The sequence below is a fragment of the Numenius arquata genome, chromosome 6, assembly GCF_964106895.1.
Source record: "Numenius arquata chromosome 6, bNumArq3.hap1.1, whole genome shotgun sequence".
Lineage (NCBI taxonomy): Eukaryota > Metazoa > Chordata > Aves > Charadriiformes > Scolopacidae > Numenius > Numenius arquata.
In genome coordinates, this window is record NC_133581.1 from 39,381,914 (window position 1) to 39,401,210 (window position 19,297).

The 19,297-nt window shown below is 48.5% G+C and overlaps 1 protein-coding gene across 1 annotated transcript in view; it reads left to right on the top strand.

Annotated features, from left to right (window-relative positions):
- TSPAN18 (tetraspanin 18) overlaps window positions 1-14,768 on the top strand; it is a 131,661-nt gene extending 116,893 nt beyond the window's left edge. Inside the window, exons 6-10 of the mRNA XM_074149116.1 lie at window positions 4,564-4,638; window positions 10,819-10,917; window positions 11,815-11,994; window positions 13,594-13,677; window positions 14,591-14,768. Of these exons, the coding sequence (XP_074005217.1) occupies window positions 4,564-4,638; window positions 10,819-10,917; window positions 11,815-11,994; window positions 13,594-13,677; window positions 14,591-14,638 (486 nt within the window). The 3' untranslated portion in view covers window positions 14,639-14,768. The remainder of the gene's footprint in view (window positions 1-4,563; window positions 4,639-10,818; window positions 10,918-11,814; window positions 11,995-13,593; window positions 13,678-14,590) is intronic.
- Window positions 14,769-19,297: the final 4,529 nt, after the last annotated feature.

Consider the following 19,297-nt stretch of genomic DNA (forward strand, 5'->3'; position numbering starts at 1 on the left):
GAGTTAAATTTCAGCCCATGTGGGCAACGAGTACTATTTGCAAAGAATAGTACTTGCAATTCTAAAATAAGTCATTTTTGACCTCTACCATATGTTCTGAGACTGCAGGGTTTCCAGCCATTACCTCTTAACTGGAAGGCATTACTAGTAATGTGTCAAAATGCAAAGATCATTATTTTTATTTTTGTCAAACACGACCTTTTGTTTCTCCCTCTGGCTCTGTTGGTTTTGGGTTTTTTTGTTTTGTTTTTTTTAAATCTTAATCTTACCATGATGAAACTTTTTTCCTAGAGATGAGCCTGGCTCCACTGAGATAAATTCTCTCCGGCACTTGGCTCGCCCACCCCTTGAATTCATAGCCTGCTCGTTAAAGCCCTTTTTTTGGAAGGCATTGTGAGTTTGAGTTGTAGTGACTCGTGTCAGAAGTAAATCAGAAAACCAAATGTATCACCTTTGAAGTGATGGAGATATGCCCAGAGGAACCTAATAAAATGCAAAGGATCAGGCCCAACGAGCCTGAGGTTACTTCAAAGCCTGTCCCTGTCAGTTTAAGAAACTAAAAGTTAACGTTTGATGAGAAGTATTGATTGTCAGTGAATGGGAGAGCAATATTTTCAGCTTGGACCATGTCTGCTGTGTACAGACTGGGGACTTGGCTGGAAGAAGGGAGCTCTGGGCCATGCTCTTTCCTGATTTAACATCGTAGAGTTACGTCATGGTTTGAATGTTCCTCCTGGTGTTTTAGTTACACTCTAGACCAGGAGAAACTCTAAAAGTCGTTCCTGGATGAGGAATTAGCATTCCGCTTTGATCAGGTCTTCCAGGGCTTCTGGTATCCGAGTCAACTCTGTGAAACAGCCTGCCATCTCACGTCCAACAGCAGTGAAGCACTTGGGCGAGCATCTGTGCTGATATCAAGCGAAAAGAGATATATTGCTAATTCCTGCTTTTTTTGGGGGGGGCGGGGGCGGAGGGGAGGGGGCACACCAGCTGATGTTAAAACACCTAAAACATCTGTGAAACCAGGAGTCTGATGGGAGTAAGTGTTAGGTGTTGAAAAGGTGAACCATTCGTGAGCGTATGCCTGAGAGCCTGGGAACATCCTCCAAAAAAGAGAGCGTTAGACTTCTAGGGGGGAAGGGGAAGGATGCGTGGTACCTGGGGGAAAAGTTGCTGGATCAAATCAAGTCCGCTTACAAAGTTGTTAAAGAATTGATGAGCCGCAGAGCTGCTCGAGTGAGACTTTAGTGCGATGCATAATGTATATCCGAAGCTTTTAGTCCAAATGTAAACAGAAGATAGAAGGGACAAGACATGCACAAATGCGTGTTCTCGAGGTTCTGGCTCCTGTGTCTGCAAGGACTTTTATTTTTCATTAAGCTGCTTGTCTTTTGGTAAAAAACACTCTGTGGATCCTAACATGTCGCATAAAGCACAAGCGTTTCTAGATTTCCCAGCATTTGGACTTAGCTCACAAAAAGCAACAAACATTGGCCTGTAAATCAGACACTGAATAACTTCTGCATTGTCCTGAAGACCCTCTGCAAAAGAACATCATAAAAATCAGAACCCAAAGTGCTGCTGAGCCTACAGCGTTTCACCAGGGGACTGAACTCAGCTTTGCAACAAGAACAGTCGGCGGTGGCTTCATTTGGCTGAGTTTTGAGTGTAGATGTCCTGTTTTGCGTTCCTGTAAAACGGATGCAGTAGCCCCCGAAACTTTCCAGCCTGGAAACGTGGGGTCCTTTGCGTTAAAGGCAGTTGCTACTCTCTCTGGGACAGTGTCGCTGAAACGGGAGCAGGAGAGCCGAGTTGTGAACAAGAAACATGAAACGTTGAGTTGTGGGAACTTCTGCTAAACCTGTAACCACCCCCAGGAGCTGAGGCAGGAATTTTGACCAACGTGGGATACCCTCCAGCTCCTCGGGATGTTCACCTCAGATGTGGGGGGGTACCCCTGTTCACGTGGGGGGTCTCAAGCATGAATTTGAACACGAGGCTGACAAACCAGCTGGCTGTTCAGTTCTCTCATATATCGGTAACCAATTCAATTTTGGGAGGCAAAACATAATAAGCAGATTTTGACTCTCCTTAAAATGCAGAATGGGAGCAAGTTCTGAAACACTGATGATCCATCTTCTTTTTCTCATCAGCCTTAATGGCTGCTCCTGGGTTTTTTTTTTCTACAGTAACTCTTAGAAATCTGTAATGCAGGCTGCACAATGTAAGTGTGAATCAGTTTGGGAATGATAATGAAGCTTATCAGAGATAATCTGGGAATGGCTAGTTCCACTTCTGCACAGACCTGTGCTGGAGCCTGGGTGAACATGTGTCTCCCAGTAATCAGTAAATGAAATGCAATTAGCGGGGCGATGGGATTAATCACTTGATCACCACCTTAGACCTCTTAGTGACTATGCTGAGATCCCTTGATGGATGATGATGTGAATTTGCAAAGCAACGTTCATTCTCATCACTTGTTCTTTGCCCTCCTGTGGTGAAATTAAAAACAAAACAGTCTCTGAGCAGGGGAAAAAAAAAAAAAAAAGAAGTCACTGCAGAAAACTCCAGCAGTAAGAATAAATTATAGAGTTAACTATTTCAGCAAAATCAAGCATTCTGTTAGCAACCGGAGTCCCTGCTCTTCTGACTCTTCTTGTTCCAGGCTCCTTCCCTTTTGTTCCCACAAATGGGGGGGACAAATGGGACAGGGTGGTGCGTGCACTTTTCCAGTGGGGGAAAAATTGCTTACGGCTCCGCTAATTGACAACAAAACAATGTTTTGCCCATTCCAAGCAGGTAGTTTGAATTTCCTCTCCATTACCGGAACGTACGGTGCGCAGCATTTCAGACTGTTCATAAGTCATTGCTTGGGGATCACAATAGCACTTCTGGCCCCATCTGCCTGCCTTTTGTTTCAGAAAGAGCTTCAATAACCTCCTCACAAAAAAAAAAAAAACAACCCAGCCAGACTTCTCTTGTGTTTATTTCTACTTGTTGCTTCAACCACCTTCATCGGTACCGTTTACTGCATGTTTATTGCCCTCCATGTGATGCGGTCATACCGGGTTCTTTGTTCACTCCTGGTTTTCTCACGTGGTGCCAAAACCTGAGTTCGTTTCTAAACGTTCACTCAGTTTTGTAAAATCATCTCTGAGTCTCTGGCTAATTCTTGGGATCATTTAATTTTAGAAGGGCTGACTCTCAAGTGGTGATTTCTCTTTATGGCTATAAGAACATAAAAAATGTCCATCTAGTCCAGACTTCTGGTTCTTCAAGCCCACTGTTTTGTCTCCAAGAATGGAAATAAATGCCATTTCAGGAGAGGGTGTGAACCTGGCCACTTTCTGCCCTGTTCCTGTAAGAGTTCCTCAACACCACCATTTGTTGTTCTAAGGATGTTAGAGGGCATCTCCCTGCCTGTTCCTTTTACTGTTTGTGATGGACTGAAGCAGCATCAAACTTGCGTGAGGCATCAGCGTAACTGAGAATCGGTCCCAAGGACAGGCTGAGTCCTGAGCTCTTTGATGTCCCTGAGTGCTTTCCTGCTCTGGGAGATCTGTTCCCTTCAACACTCTTTCCTCTCTCCCTGAGTTTATCAGTTTTCTGTTGCCTCCAGGCAGGAGGGTCTGAGGTGGGAGCCCCGCAGGAGCCTCGGTGCCCATCCCGGGCAGGAAAGGCTCCACAGCATCTGGACGCTCTGGGGAGACAAGGTCCCGGGGGCAGCTCCCTCACAGCACGGCATCACTCTCTGGGGATGAGACCTCTTCAGTGCATCTCATCTACCAAGGCGCGGTGAATCGCTCAGGCTTGGTAGCATCACAGGAACAAGACGTCTTTTCGTAAGACTGAAGACCAGCCTCTTTGACCAAAGCAGCAGAAGGTTTCAAGGGCAACAGGATAAAAATACAGTTCCAACTTTAACTGAACAACTACATGCCTCTCTGTTTGCTCTCATTCATCTTCCCTAAAATTATGATGACGTAAGTGTCATGATTTTACTTCAGGCTGGATGCCTGGTTCTCTTCTGCTACCACTGAACCTGCTGGCTATTGCTTTCTGTCAAGTCTGTAGCGTCCCCTTAATTTAAGGCTATGAATACCCACGCTTTGGGTACTGTACAAGAGATGGATGACACTTGCATAATCAAATTAAATTGATGATGGGGTGTTACCAACTTTCTGTAGAGGTTCTGCATGGTTAATACTTAACTCAGTGCAACCCCATTGATTGGAGGGAGATATTAATCATGGCTGATTTTGTTCTGAAATGCAGAATACTCTGAAAAGAGTCCATTTTTTGGTCACAGGTGTGAATATTTGAGTATGTGTCCCACTACCTCCTTCCATGCAAAAAGAGCCGTGATCGTATTACTGTAAAATTGTTGATGTTGTGGTCGGGGAGGTGTGTGTGTGTGTGCCTGTGTGTGTCAGGACAGTTTAACCCTGTACAAGCATCTACAGAGTCATAAACTTTTTTTCCATCAAAGTAGGCTAATGGTATGTCTGTGGTTTCTTTTATTTTTTAATTTTTTTTTTTTTTTTTGCATCTTCTCTCTTCCAGTTCTTCATGTTTATTTTGTTAATCTTCCTGGCGGAGCTTTCAGCTGCAATCCTGGCTTTTATCTTCAGAGAAAATGTAAGTATCCTATGGTGGGCAGACTCTGAACCCCGGTGGGATTGTACCCGGCTGGAGCATGGTGTTAGACGGTGGCTGACTCGTTTGTAGAGCGACTGTTGGTTTCAAGTACCCACAAATCTGCTTCATTACCACCCTCCGCCTGCAGAACTGCCGGCAGGGCAGTGAGGGCTGGCTAACCTGGCGTGTGCAGGGTGGATGGTTTACGTACACAGGAGATGGACACTTGGGGGGCTGCTTACATCCTGAAGTTTTTAGAGTCTTCCCGATTCTTCTGCAGCCAACCCGCCTGCACATTCCATCAGAGAGAAGTTTTATAATGTAAGTCACACTGAGGTTAAAAGCAGCTCTTTCCTTTTTTTTGATATAGCACGTGTTTAATATTAATATTTAATAGCGAAACCTCCTGTTTTCCCAACAGAGCCAATGCTTGGTCTGCAGTGCAAAAACTCTCTTGTGCATTTTCTAATCATATTCCTCCTTGAATTTTCCTCTCAATGCTTGTGAGATATCCCTACTGACCTGCCCTGTCCCCTTTTAAGTCCCATCAATGGACCCCTGGCATATTGCCCTGCTTACAAGTTTCTGGTCCTTCTCTCCACGGCTTCATATGATGTACCCTTTCTCTGCTCTGCTGCTATGCGTATTATTATTTGGCCAGCCTCCCTCCCCTACACCACTAGTAAGCTTTAACTACACTAGTAGTAAGCACAGGCTCATTTGGTTCTCTAACCAGCAAGGGTTTGGGATTTTTTTGCGTGGTCCCACACGTGCAGGAAGAGCCTGACTGAGCTAAGTCCAGCCTTCTCAAGTCAGCCCCTCTTTGCAATAGAGCAATGGCTGGGAAAAAACATTGGCCAGTAGAGGTGGTCACTAGCCACCGTTAGTATTTATCTTGTTTATTTGCCCTCTGCCAGTAGGAAGAGAACATACAGTACGTTCCCTGTGCTGAACGTGACAGGCATGTGGCGCGAGCATAGAAGGGCCATGTATAATGATGGTTTTCTTGAGCCAGGATATAATTTTCATTTTATTTACATAAAAAGATTTTGATAAGTGAAGAATCAAGGCTTGGGAAGCTCACAGGAAGACAGCGCGGTGTCTGTGCAGTAGGATGGTCTCGGGGGGAGGTCGTGAGAGGATTTTTTTTTTTTTTCCCCTTTATAAGCTGGTGGACTTTTGTCTTTGCCTCAGCTCTGAAGGCCGTGGGGAAGGGAGGGTGCTCTGCACAGAGTGGCCAGTAGAAGTGGCCACTGGATGGAGCGGGTGCCCCATTCCAGCTTAGGCTTTGAGACTGCGTCCTCACAGGAACAGCTTCTGCTCCATAAATGGGTCGCAGCATGGGGGGGGTCTGGTGTGTTCTGGTTATTACAGCTCTGCTGGAAACTGGTGAAACACAAGGAACTGGACGGGTCACTTCGAGTCGTGCCTGCAGGGTGTCCTCCTCCCTCCATCACCAGGATGCTTACGTCTTGCTTCTTGGGCGAAGCATCGGTACCTTCTGCTCCCATCAAAGCTGTGGGATGCGTGAGGACACGTTACCTTGCAAGATAAGGTCGCGGTGGTTATTCTGGACTTCTGTGGCATCTGGCGGCGTTTTGTGAGATGAAACTTGTAAAGGGAACAAAATTCTCTCTTTCCTGAGCTTGTCGCCTTGTTCGCATCACCAGGTTTCCACTCTGTCAGAATGACTGACAGGAAAGGCTTAAACGGGAGGGAGTGAAGGACGTCAGATCCCAACATAGCTGGAGATGACTCTGTGCAGGAGTTAAACTCAGTCTGAAAACTCTTGTGGTTTGTTCTCTCCTCAGGTTTCTTCTGAAAAAAAAAAACCAAAACAACAAAAAACCAAGGAAACCAACCTTGTTTTGCTGTTGCTATATATTTTGGTGGTAGCTCCTCTGGTTTGGTAACTATTGTGGCTAGTTTCGGTGTCATCTTTGGGTCAGGGTGAGACTGGATGGCCGGACAGGATGTCCGTGGGGACAGGGACGGTCCCTCAGTGAACCCGTGTAAAGAAGGATTTTTCGCAGTAGCAATTTAAGGTCAAGTTGAGATGAGCTTTTCTCTTCCCTGCGAAACAAGTGGCTTTCAAGGCACGTGGACCTGGTAAATGCACATTTAGGCAACCTAAATTTCTTGGGAACTTACCAAGTTAGGTTTCTGTGGTGGTCATTGCCCCAGCCCATATGGCCGTGGCCTCTCTGGGTGTATAAAATGAGACAGAAAGATAAAGAGTGTATCTGTTCACTTTCTGGATAATGTTCAGTGTAGCTTTCTCTTGTATTGTGTGTTACATCCAAACCAGCTCCCAAACACTCGGCAGACTTAAATTATTAATAGCCGAGAGAGCGAAAGAAATTAAGAGACAAAGATAACAGAGAAACGAGATGTTTTCTGCTGAGATTTGACATGAGAGGAAGAGTCAGTGGAGCAGAGCGTGGCGGTTGGGTGAGGGAAAAGGGGTATTAGTGATGGTGAGATACTGAGATCTGCAAGTCCAACTGGACCCTCAAAGAACTATTTAAAAGCAGCGGTGGGAATGCCAGAGATTCTCTTCCTTTGCAAAGGAGATTTTGGAGGGTTGAGAACCCTTTTCATCTGCAAGGCCCGCCCCATAAAATAACATCTTCCAAGAAAAACAGAGAGGGGTTGGGGAAGAGGTTGGAACACAAGAAACTTATGTTCACAGAACCACATGAGGTTGGAAGGGACGTCTGGAGATCATCTAGTCCAACCCCCCTGCCAGACCAGGTCCACCCAGAGCAGGTTGCACAGGAACGTGTCCAGGCGGGTTTTGAATGTCTCCAGAGAAGGAGACTCCACCACCTCTCTGGGCAGCCTCTTCCAGGGCTCTCCCAGAAAACATGCACTGCCCATCCCTCGGTTAGGAAGCTGGAGTCTCTTATGTGGAAAGCACCGTGGAAGAGAGAAGTGGAGGACTGGTGACTGGTGCCCAAGCGCTGCGCTGGATCAGGGATGTTGGGATGCTCCAGGAAGATGCAGACGGACGGGAGCGCGCCCTGTTTTCTGGGCAGACTCCATGAAGCCAGCTTCTTGCACAGCATTCCTTGGGCCAGCGAGGAGATGGAATGACGTGACACACATGAGAAGGCTGTCACCTTCCTGGCCAGTGCCACCACACCGGTGTTGCACACCTCTTTTTCATAATTCCCTTTCATCTGGCTGCAGTAAGCCCAGCCAAGCTATTTTTTGAGCCAATTTGACAAAAAAAAAAAAAGTCCCACTTCATTCACTTGGCATGTAAATGTACACGTGCGTGTGCTTTCTCTCTATTGGAGATGTTCCCCCCCAAAGACAGCTAGAAAGAAACCACAGCTCTTTATTTGTTCACGACTGTGGCTGGTAGAACTGTGTTGTCAGAAGCGTGTGAGAAGATCTGGGTGTTAGCAGTAGGTCCTTTGCTCCCTTCTTGCCGTGGTGCTCCAATGTGCACCCACCTCATCGGCGCCCTTACGAGATGGGGTGGGTCGTGGCCACGTGAGCAGGTCTCACTGACTTTCATCCTCCTCTGTCAGCAATTTTTTAAAAGAAGAAAGATGCTTCTGCTGGCTGATTATTTTTTTTTTCCTTCTTTCTTCCCCCCCCCGCCCTTCCCTCGGCAACACACACATTTTTCTGAACTTCAGATGCTGGCAACAAATAGTTGAAGAGCAACAAAAGTGGGATCAGTTATTTTCCTGGCAAACTTACCCTTCCAGCACTAGGCTTTGCTTTAGGCCAAGTCTCGTAAAAATCGCACACAAACTCTGAACGGTTTCCTCCGGGGTTGCTGCTGTCAAAATAAAGGTTTCACTTTATATTTAAGTGACTCTTTTGTTTTGGGCCCTGCCAAAGGCAATGGGCTGGGATTATTACCAACGGTAATATCAGTTTCAAAGTCTGGGCTTCAGAAGCAGCCGAGCATCAAAAAAAACCCGTGCTGCTGTCTCTGCAGGGTAGGATGCTGCCTGGGTAAAGTATGCAGAGAAGGGAAGGAAAGAGGAGAGAGAATAATGGAGAATAAATAATGGAGAAAACAATGGAGAAAATAATAATGGAGAATAAATGTTATGAAGAGCGACTGAAGGAGCTGGGACTGTTTAATTTGAGGAAGAGGAGGCTGAGGGGAGACCTCATTACTCTCTACAACTACTTGAAAGGACGCTGTAGAGAGGTTGGTGCTGGTCTCTTCTCACAGGTCATTAGCGATAGAACAAGAGGGAATGGCTTCAAGATGCAACAGGGTGGGTTTAGACTGGGCACTGGGAAACAATTCTTCACAGAAAGAGTGGTCAGACACTGGAACAGGCTGCCCAGGGAGGTGGTTGAGTCACCATCCCTGGATGTGTTTAAGAGTCGTTTAGATGTGGTGTTGGGGGATATGGTGTAGGGGAGAACTTTGTAGAGTGGGGTTGATGGTTGGACTCAATGATCCCAAGGGTCTTTTCCAACCTGGGTGATTCTATGATTCTATGAAAGGAGAACACTGAGGACATATTTCAGCATCTTCTAACCTGACCTTCCTCCAGCGCGCCAAATTCCCAAAGGAAAAAAGCCATGTCCTCTGGTATTTTAGTATTCAGAAGGAAGAAATGAGTTAATATCTTGTCTCATAAAAGTGATTTAGGAACTTAGCAGCGTATCTAATTGCAAGGTAGTGAGATTGAGCTACCTGCGTCATTAAGGTCTTTGTGACAAAGTTTCACCCATTATTGATTTATTTTGGCCTTAGTTTGCATTTGCAAAAGAGAAGTCGATATTAAGTCGTATTCAGGGGTCTTTGAAAGAGTCACCACAACCTTCTCTTTTTTTTTTTTTTTTCCTTAAATTTTGTGGTGCAGTTACAAAGGAAACAATTTAGTGCTCGTGCTTTTGTGCCCACCCACGAATCTCATACACGTGTATGAGTGCGTGCGATGTTTCACATTGCGTATCGAGAACGTGGAACCAACTTGTAGCCGACTGTGGCATCTGCGGTGCTGTATGAACAGGAGAAAAAAAAAAAAGGGGGGATAGGGGTGTCTTTTTCAGGCAGCTTCATTCCTTATCCTCCAAATACGCAACCCTAGAGCGGTGCTGGATCCAGCCGAGACCAGCCCCCTTCTCTGGGGCTTTGTGGCGGCAGAGGTTTTTGCCTGCGCTCATAACACGAATTGCAGGGTATTTGGGAGAAGGGACCACACAAGTCAAGACCTCTTGGGAACCTGAAAAGGGGATTCCTTGAAGTTTTCATCCTGACACGACAGAAGGGCAACCAGATTGAATCAGGGTGTTCCGTTTAACAAGAGTATTAAGTTTGTATACTTACTGGGCCTCCAGAGAGTGAGCCTGACTAAATGTAATTTCAAGGTGTCTCGCTTTTTCGAGAAGACTCGGAGCCAAAATGTTCGTTCAGTTTTCCTATTTTACTGTAAATGTAAACAGGAGTAAATGAAATTCCATTCCTTTATATCGGTGACCTAAGGAGAAAATGTTTAAATCATCTAAACACTGGAAATATAAAGAGGATTTTTTTTTTTTACTCCACGTGTGTGGGTTAGTTTAGGTAAATCTAAAGCGCTGTCAGGGAAATGGTCCTTTTTTTCCCCGATTCATAAGTTGACTTGAATCTTTCACATTCATTACATGTTTTTTACTTCCTTTTCGTTCCCAGAAAGTTTCATATTAGGGCTTCGTTCTGCTTTCTCACCCGTGGAAGTGAATTCAGAGCAGTTCCCCTGCCGTTAGTAGGAAGTTACCTGGTTTAAAATGAAAAGTGAGGGGAAAACCGTGCTTTGATTGCAGACCTTGTGAAGCATAGTAGGTTAAGCTACTTTTTGGGTGTGGATTTGAAGATCTTCCTAAAATCCCTTTTAGTCCTGTTTCGACTTAGGAAACGCTTTCAAATAGTGCTGAAAATTTAAAAAGCCAGCCGGCCTTTAAGTGTAAAGGTATCTTGCAACTATAATTCAGTCCCTGGCTTTTTATAAGCAACAGTTTTATTCTACAGGTACCATTCACCCTGGATATAGCTATGATTCAGCCAGTGGCTTTTCCCGTGTTTGTCCTCCGAGATTTGCCAAAAAAAAAAGACCAAAGCAACGAACCAACCCCCAGCGTTGACAGAGGGAGCTTTGGGAAGCACTTGGGGAAGGTTGTTGGCAGTAGCCTTGACGTTTCTACCCGTCTGTGTTTCAGCTGACCAGGGAGTTTTTCACCAAGGAGCTGAAGAAGCATTACCTGAGGAACAACGACACGGACGTCTTCTCTTCCACCTGGAACTCTGTTATGATCACAGTAAGTCACACGTGGTCAACATGGCATTGGCCCGCACCCTCAGCTCGCCCAGAGCCAGGCTCCTTCATCCAGTGTCCGTAATGGTGTATTTTCAGTGTGGACATGTTGGCCATCAAAATTGACTTTGTTACGACAATCCTAATGAGGCAGGTTAAAGATGGGACTGTCATTGGAGCTGGAGTTGTTGTTATCTGCTACAGGCGGTTCCGTAGGTGTGTGTACGTGCACAGACCTGCAGTCAGTGCTCAGTGCAGCCCACGGTGTATCCATCCCTTCAGGGGCGAAGAGGGGGATGCCAAGCTCTGCGGATGAAAAGTCAATTCTAATCTTAAAAGAAAAAGATGATTGCTGCCCTTCATGCTGATTCAGGACTTTAATAAAGACGTTTCCTTTGGGTGACTGAAAGGAGACAGAGTCAGAGTATGACTTGAATCCTTAAAAAGGGCCTGACTTGAATCCTAAAAAGGAACTTTAGTTGAATCACCCAGCAGTGCCTTTGAGCAGCAGCAGTCCTGACCGTGAGCCGTGGGGAGAAGGGGCGGTCAGGAGCCTGGATTGTGCTGCTGGCTCCCTTACAGACTGGCTGGGTGTTCTCAGGCAAATCATACTGGATGTGCTCCAAAGGCCCGTGTAGTTCGTGGCAATATTCCCAGTGGTACCCCAGAGTCTACAGTACGACATGGGAACAGTGGGATTTTATAAAAAGGCTTGGGTGAAACAGAAGCTCCAAGGTACAAGCACAACTCACTTCTTTGGAAACAACAGTTGTGTTGTCTCTGCTGTGACTTGAAGCTTTGATCCCTACAAGAATAGGTCTTTGCTAGATTTTTCGTATCTGTTTTCAGGGCAAAGTGTCAGCTCTGTCTCCCTTTCTTCTCCGTGCCTCTCCCTCCCTAGTTTGCCTGCTGTGGGGTGAACGGACCAGAAGATTTTGAAGCTGTCCCTCATCTTCCACACTCCCCTTTGGAACCGGCGATACCTGAGGCTTGTTGCCAGCGAGAGCTCCAGAGCCGGGAAGGGATGTTTGTCAACAGGGAAGCCTGCCTCACAGGCATCGAGAGGTTTCAGAACCGACAGGTAAGGGAAGCCGAATGCCAGGAAAAGGAGTTTCCCAGTGGGAAACTCCATGGCTGGGTGGTCCCGGCTAACGAGTGGAGCTGGCAGATCCTGCCATCCTGACTGTCGCTCACATCCTAATTACACCTCTGCTGACAGCTTTTGAAGTCACGGCATGTGTCTGATTTTGAAAACCCCCTTTCATTGCGTGCGCTGCTAAGTCCACGCTGTGCTGGATCAGCAGAAACATAAAGATTTTCCCAAGGGATTGAGAGATGGCGTGGAAATTCGTGTCAACTTTTATTGTTTCTGAAGATTAGAACTCTCTCTGATAGTCCGTGAGGATGGGATGTAGTTGGCTCTTACTGGCTGCGGTGGTGGCTCCAGTTTAGTTCACAAAGGCTCCTCATCAACAACATACGCAGCCAAGAGATGAAGGGTTAAACAGCCACAGAAAACCATGTCTCTTTTCCAAGGAAGGGAGATGTTGGAAAGCTGCATTTCTCCGCTCTTTTGCACTTTACAGTAGAAAAAGGGCATCTCTTTTGCCAGGCCTCTTGACTTGGCACTTTTTTCCCAAGACAGTTCAGCGCAATGTCATAGAATTACACACTCGTAGCATGGTTTGGGTTGGAAGGGACCTTAAAGGGTCCCTTAAAGGGAAGGGACCATGGGGTTCCATCCCCCTGCCGTGGCTAGACCAGGTTGCTCAAAGCCCCATCCGGCGCTGGCTGAGCTTGTGCTCACTCACCCTCCTCTGTAGCCAGCTGAGCGAGGCGTCCTCAAAGTTGGGTTAAGGTTGGAATTCTGGCAAGCACCAAACATTTTGCTGCTAGGCTGTGGATGCTTTTCCCTGAAAACTGGGTTGAAACGTGGCCGGAACGGAGCTGCTGCTGAGTGGTCTCACGTTGACAAGTACGTGGTTTTAACAGCCTGGTTGCAGCCCCCCCTGGCTCTGCCTCGTGAGTGGGTCCCTTCTGCACTCTCCCTCGTTACCCCTGGTCGTCTCTCACCCCCCGTGAGCGGGGTCCGGCATGGGCACCAGCATGTTGTCCTGGTTGTGCTGTCTTTGCATTTTCTTCTTTTTTTTTTTTTTTTTTTTTTTGGGTAGAAAGTAAAAATAAGGTGATTTGGAACACCCCAGCAGTATGGACGGGATTAAACGTCTGTGTGTGAAGTATATGCTCAGTGGGGAGGCGAGCTACTTTTTACGTTGGACAAACTCCAGTCTGTTTTTCTCTTTATGTGTGACCTGTTTGAGGAAATCTGATGGGGGGTTGGAAGCTTAGGCTGGGAGAACTGAGGCCGGGATATTTCCTGGCGATTTCCAGAAACATCCTGAAATCTTTGCACAAGATCTACCTGTTAATTCTATGAGCAATAATAAATGACATTAAAGGTGATGGTGGCTGTGCTGCATAAGTGGAAGGATTGCTGTAGTGCGTGTCCCTGAGTTCGTAGTGAAATTAATTCTCCTATATCCAGAAGATCAGCAGGTGTTCATCCATGCTCCTTCGGGTGAAGGCGCCGAGGTGAACCTCTTGGATTAACAAGGGCTCTGCTGTGAGAACAAGGCGATGTGCTGCTCGGCTGTGTCTCACCACGCTTTGTCCTTCCTAGGGCTGCTACACTGTCATCCTGAACTCCTTTGAGACCTACGTGTACCTTGCAGGAGCCCTTGCCATTGGCGTGTTGGCCATTGAGGTACTTTCCCTTGCGTGACTAGAAGAGAAGCAAGGGTTGGGTTGGTTGAGCGTGGGTAGATGTCCAGCAGCGAGGCGAACAGGGAGGTCCTCCCCCTTGCCACGGGAGGCTGCCCCTGCCAAGTCCCAGCAGGTTATCAACTTGTGGGCTGTCCTTTGCCACAAGAGGCAGGGAAATGACGGGTGCCGCAGACCTGCAGTGCCGCCTCGTGTTGGCCCCGCCGCAGAGCTGGCACCCGGCCACGCTGGCCACAGGGGCTCTGGGGACCCCACCACCTGCCCCGGGGCCCCTCATTGTGACAGCACCCCGTCAGGCTGACTCATCTGTCACTTGGTTAATGCGTTCAAAAATGCTTTAAAAACTTCTTTTTAGAGCCTGAAACTGTATTGGCTCCCAGATAGCATCTCCCTTTTCCAGCATTAGCATCTGGCTCTTTGGTGATGTTTCCGAGGAATGGGATTCCACCAGACACAACGTGAGCCCAGAAGCGATGTCCCTGCTCTCCCCAGTCTTGTGCAAAGGAGGAGGAGCGGGGCAGAGCCCCAGCAGCCCCCATGGATGTCCCCTGTGCCCGCTCCGGGCAGTGGGAACGGTGTGGAAAGCAGGGATAGCAGAGCTTGCTCCCCTGTGACACCCAGGGCGGTTTGGGAATGAAGCCAGGCTGCTGCTGCAGCCACAGACGGTTCAGGGGAAGGAGGAGAGGGATCGCCTTCAGGAATAAAGTTTTGCCACAGGTCCCCCTGGGTGGTGGAAAGGGTCCCCCTCACTGCACCACCAACTGCCGGGCAGGAGGGAGTGACAGGAGTGGTCCTGGGGCCAGGGACAGCTTTACAGATGTCCTGGAAGATGCAGCTGACTCTCATGGTTCTCTGTTTTGTTTTTGCCCTCTTCTCCCCACCCCCCAACCTTCCAGCTGTTTGCCATGATCTTTGCCATGTGTCTCTTTCGAGGGATCCAGTAAGAGGTGGCCCGTGAACCACCACGTTCCCCACGTACTCAGAAGAAAGAAGGAAAACCAGAAGAAACGAAACCTGAAAACACCCAAAAAAACTTTATTTTTTTTAACAAAATGGGGGGGGGGGAGGGCAGGGAAAGAAAGAAAGAAAAAAAAAAAAAAAAAGAGGGTTGTAATATATGAATGACCAAAAGGATTGTACTTCAGGGGCTGGAACTTTGAGGTGATGTGCACTACACTGTACACGGGACCCTTGCCCAGAGCCACCCGCAGGAGCCATGGAGCAGGAGCCCAGCGCAGCTGATTGCACTAGAGACGGATGGAGCCGGCGGAGATGAGCAGGAGGACGAGCACAGCCGCCTCTCCTGCGAGGCCCTGCCTGCCCTTCCCAACTTTATCCTGTTTTAGACAGCAAAGGACTGGAGAACATCCCTGCAGGGACAGGATGAGGCAACAGGTTGGCCGAAGTCTGTGACTGTCCAGGTGGGTTTGAAACGAGTTGCGGTGGCTCATCTCCAAAGTAGGTTGCTGTTGTTTCTGGCTTTAATGCCCAGCCATGGAACGAAAACACACGTTCTTCGGTGGAAGCTTTTCCCTCATCACCTGGAACTTCTCGGAGAAGTCAGGCACTTCGGTGAGGTTGGCTTTTCTCTGGAGCACCAGGCAGGGGCAGCGTGGTCCCTCTTAGCGATGGGACTCGGCGAAGGCTGGCTGATGGTCAAGAGTTTGGTGCCTAACTTTCTGTTTTTTACTAAGATTTACTGTTCTTGTTGTGGAAAAGAAAGAGAGCTAATAGTTCCCTGCTGTGCTCCCATCTCCTGGGAAAAATAATGGCTCTGGTCAAGAATCATTGATACTGCTGCCTTCCTGAGAAGGGGAGGAAATAGTGGTTAGATCTTGATGGCCTTTGCCTTTCCCTTCATACTTGCAAAAAAACGCTTTGTGGTGCTCTGTTAGCATAAATACTTGCAGTGGATTCCTATGATGTTTTCCAGCCTTAAGGGGAGTCCCAGGCACGGTGCTGGATGGAGGAGGCTGAGGTTTGTCAGCCGTTCCCATTGCTGTTCGCCTGAGTGAGTCCTGGGGCGTCCTTTCTGCTCAGAGGATTTCCCCCGAGATCCTCCCGTGGGCTCCTGACGAAAGCATCGAGTCAGAATTGTTTTGTCCTGCCTGCTGGGTGAGAGTGGTTCCTCCCTTGAGACAGTCTGACGTTTAACTAACGCTATCATCTGCTGAATCGTTCGGACGTGAACCGGAGAGAGATGCCCGGGACCGGAGCTTAGTTGGAGATTAAGATGGAACCGATGGGGCCCCAGGTGGGCTCCGGGAGCACCCGGGGGCACAGCCAAACCACCAGCCGCAGCCCCAGCGCTCACGGTTATCGACCCGGACGCGTCACTGGTTTCTCTCCTCTGGAAGCCTCAACCCCTGTTGCCTTAATTGTTCATCTGGTCACTCCCTGACCACAAACTCATTGTTGGGGGGAACAGAAGGGGCTGTGGTTTCTTGTTTAGCTTAGGTCTTTTTACAGATTTTTATAGGCTCGAGTTATGGACCACTTTTATATAGGCTTAAACCAGCAAGCGCTGGGAAGGAAGGGGAGGGGGCAGAAGGCAGAAGCGATGAACCTCGTGGCCAGGTTTGGCAGCCACAGATGCCCTTTGCCTGGCTGTTCCCTGGGGCTGGGACCCCCCAACCCGCCAAGTGGCACTGCACAGGCAGCAGGGGACGAAGGAAAGCAGCAGCAAAGACTGGTCCATAACAGACAACGGCCCTGGCTAAATGTCCAGGTCGGGGAATCAGGATACAAAGGAACAGGAAGAGGCATTAGAGCTTTTTCAGGCTTCATTTGAGAGCAGCAATTTGCCCATCAGCAGCAGAGGGGCTCAGCAGGTAGAGCTGAACCCCCCCCCGCGGGTCACAGCATATTCCAGTAAGGGAAGGGGAGGCCAGGGCTGCTGAGCGGCCTCAGATGTTGCATTAAACCTCGTGGAAAGTTTTGCTGAGCTAGTTCCTTCTGGATCTGCTTCTAATGAGGCATTTTAACATTAAATTCTGGTCTGTTGTTTAATGAAGGAAAGAAAACACATTTCGCTGGCCAGAACCCAGCAGTGTTTGTACCTGACAGCAGGTGCTGCGCTTAAGGGGGGGGGGGGGGGGGGGAACCGACCTGTTGCGTCTCCTCGTCTTGCAGGGAACGGGCTGAGCAGGAGGAGAGCTTATCTGGTCTGCTCCTGCCTCGGGAGCTGGTGTCCACGGCTGTTCCGGGAGAGCAGTTCCCAGGGAGAGAGAACAGAACCTGTTCCCCAACAGAACCAGGAGCAGGGATAGTACTTTGGCTGGAGGCGAGCGAGAGAAGCAGAACTGCCTCTCCCTATCTCCATGTATTCCCCCCCCCCCCCCCCCCCCCCTTTTCCCCTCGGTTTATTCTGCAAAGGCCTGGCCATCTCAGGGCAGAGCCTGGAAGGTGAACACCCCGATTTGTGCGTGGTGGGTGGCTGAAGGGGGAAAGGAAAAAAAAAAAAAAAAAGCCTTAAAGCCTTTTTCTGCCACCGGTGGCACGAGGGAAAAGCTGTCAGAGCTGGGGGAACCGGACCAAAGCGGGCGGAATGCTAAGTGATAAATACACGTGCCCGAAGCAGGATCTCTGCTGCCTTGGTCCTCTTTGGCTTTCCCAGTTCTGTACTTACTGCTTTGCCTGGTTTTTAGCTTTCTCCCTTTCCCTCCCTCGTGGTAGTCCCCGTACCTTCAAAAAGGCCCCTTGTTTCTGTGTTATTCTGGCTTTTTGCGCAGCTGTTTCTCCTCTCTTACCCTCTCTCATCCCCCGCCCCCCCCCACACATTGCTCTTTTCTGGGTGAAGGCTTCACATCCTCTCTGCAGCTGGCCAGCTGTGCCACCGGGAACACAGCCCGAGACGACCCCCCCCCCCCCAGCAACGCCCAGGCAGCACCTTAGAAACTGAGCGCTAGAGAGAGAGATGTGCAAGTCCAGGGGGGACCTGCGGAAGTCAGTAACAGGCAGAAGGAATTCCCACCCCTCCCACCACCACCCCCCCGGGGGGCAGAATTTAAGGAAGGGACAAGCCCAGAAAGCAGACACACACACACCCCCACACCCCCACTGCTGTTACGGCAAAGCGTGTGACTCCGTTGGGTTTTGTCCCTCGGTTACACGGCTGCCCCCTCCCTTGTACAGTAGTTTTCAGAACAGCAGGCAGGAGAAGCAACTGTATTTTTATATTTGGGTTTTGGTTTTGTTTCTTTTTTAACAGCTCCGGTGGCTATTTTGGGGTCAGGGGCTCGGGCCAGATTCGCTGCTGGCTAGAGAGCCCCTGGGCAGGCTGGGGACCAGAGGGAGCTGCCACCTCTGTGGCTATAGCCCCCCCCCTCCCCCCCATGACCACAGCCCCAGCACCTTGGCCCTTGGCTGGAAGGGGTAGAGAGCGAGCCCACAGCCCCTCCCCCCCCCAGCGCACCCCTGCCTCCCCCCTGGTATTTAATGCTCAAATGACTGTCACGAATGCCTGGGAAAAGGGCCGAGTGTGAAATAATGTTTGAAATTTATTTAAAAAAAAAAAAAATTAAAAAAAAAATCAAACTGTAAATGTTCTTTTTATTAGATAGTGGAGCTAATTTATCCTGTATTCCCTACTGTAATGCTTTTTTATATTGAAAGGAAATTTTTTTTTTTTTTTTGGTAATATAAAGCAGAACACAAGCCTGAAGCACTCTCTGCACGGTTTTTTGTGTGCGTTTCTTAAAAAAAAAAAAATAAATAAAAAAATAAAAGAAAGATATTGTGACAGTGAAGTGAAACGGCTTTAATTTTTCACTATTTGCTTGGTGTTAGGTACAGTCACTTTCTTACCAGAGGAGAAAGAATAAACTCAGGTACAGCAGCTAAAATGAGGTATAAACTGAAGTGTCCCATTCTCCCCTGCCCACCCCCACCCCAGCCCAAGTAAAAACCCTTGACCTGGAAGAAGAGGCCACCTTAGGCCAGACAGAGCCTCTCCTTTGTCACCAGCTCCAGTTTGCCAGATATCGGTTAGGAGTTAAGGCGATGTCGGGAGTTCTATGTGAACGATGAGCTTTCTTCACCCTCAAAAGCGAGGGCTCTGTGAACAGGAGGGTCTGGGTCCATCTCTCGCAAAGAAAGTTGGGGCGGGGGGGGGGGGGGTGTGGTCCTGGACTGTGCCTGCTCAGAGCACAACCCTCTGGGGAACACGACTCCAACCCTGGGCATTACGCAAACGTAAGCAGGATAATTCCTGGCAAACTTGTCTCCTGGGGGAGGTGACATCAGTCCCAGGCTTTTCGCACCGTTTCACAGATAAGGAAACCAAGGCCTGTGGAGATGGAGGTTTGTTTTTGTTTTTGTTTTTTTTTTCCTCAGCAGAGCCTGAAGTGATGCCTCAGGCTTTTGATCCCTAATTATGTGCTCAGCCACCACCTGCAGCTGTGATGCCAGCACTCCTGTCCTTAGGGATGCAGTGCTATGCAAACGCTTCAGCATCCTCCTCACTCCCTCCCTCCCACCCCCACGCACCAGAGTGAAGACAACCAGCCACAGTTGGTTTTTTGGCAGCCCCGCAGATGCTCTGCCCTTGAGGTAGCTCCATCCTGAGAAACTCTCCCCCCTCGACCTCACCTGCTACAAATTCA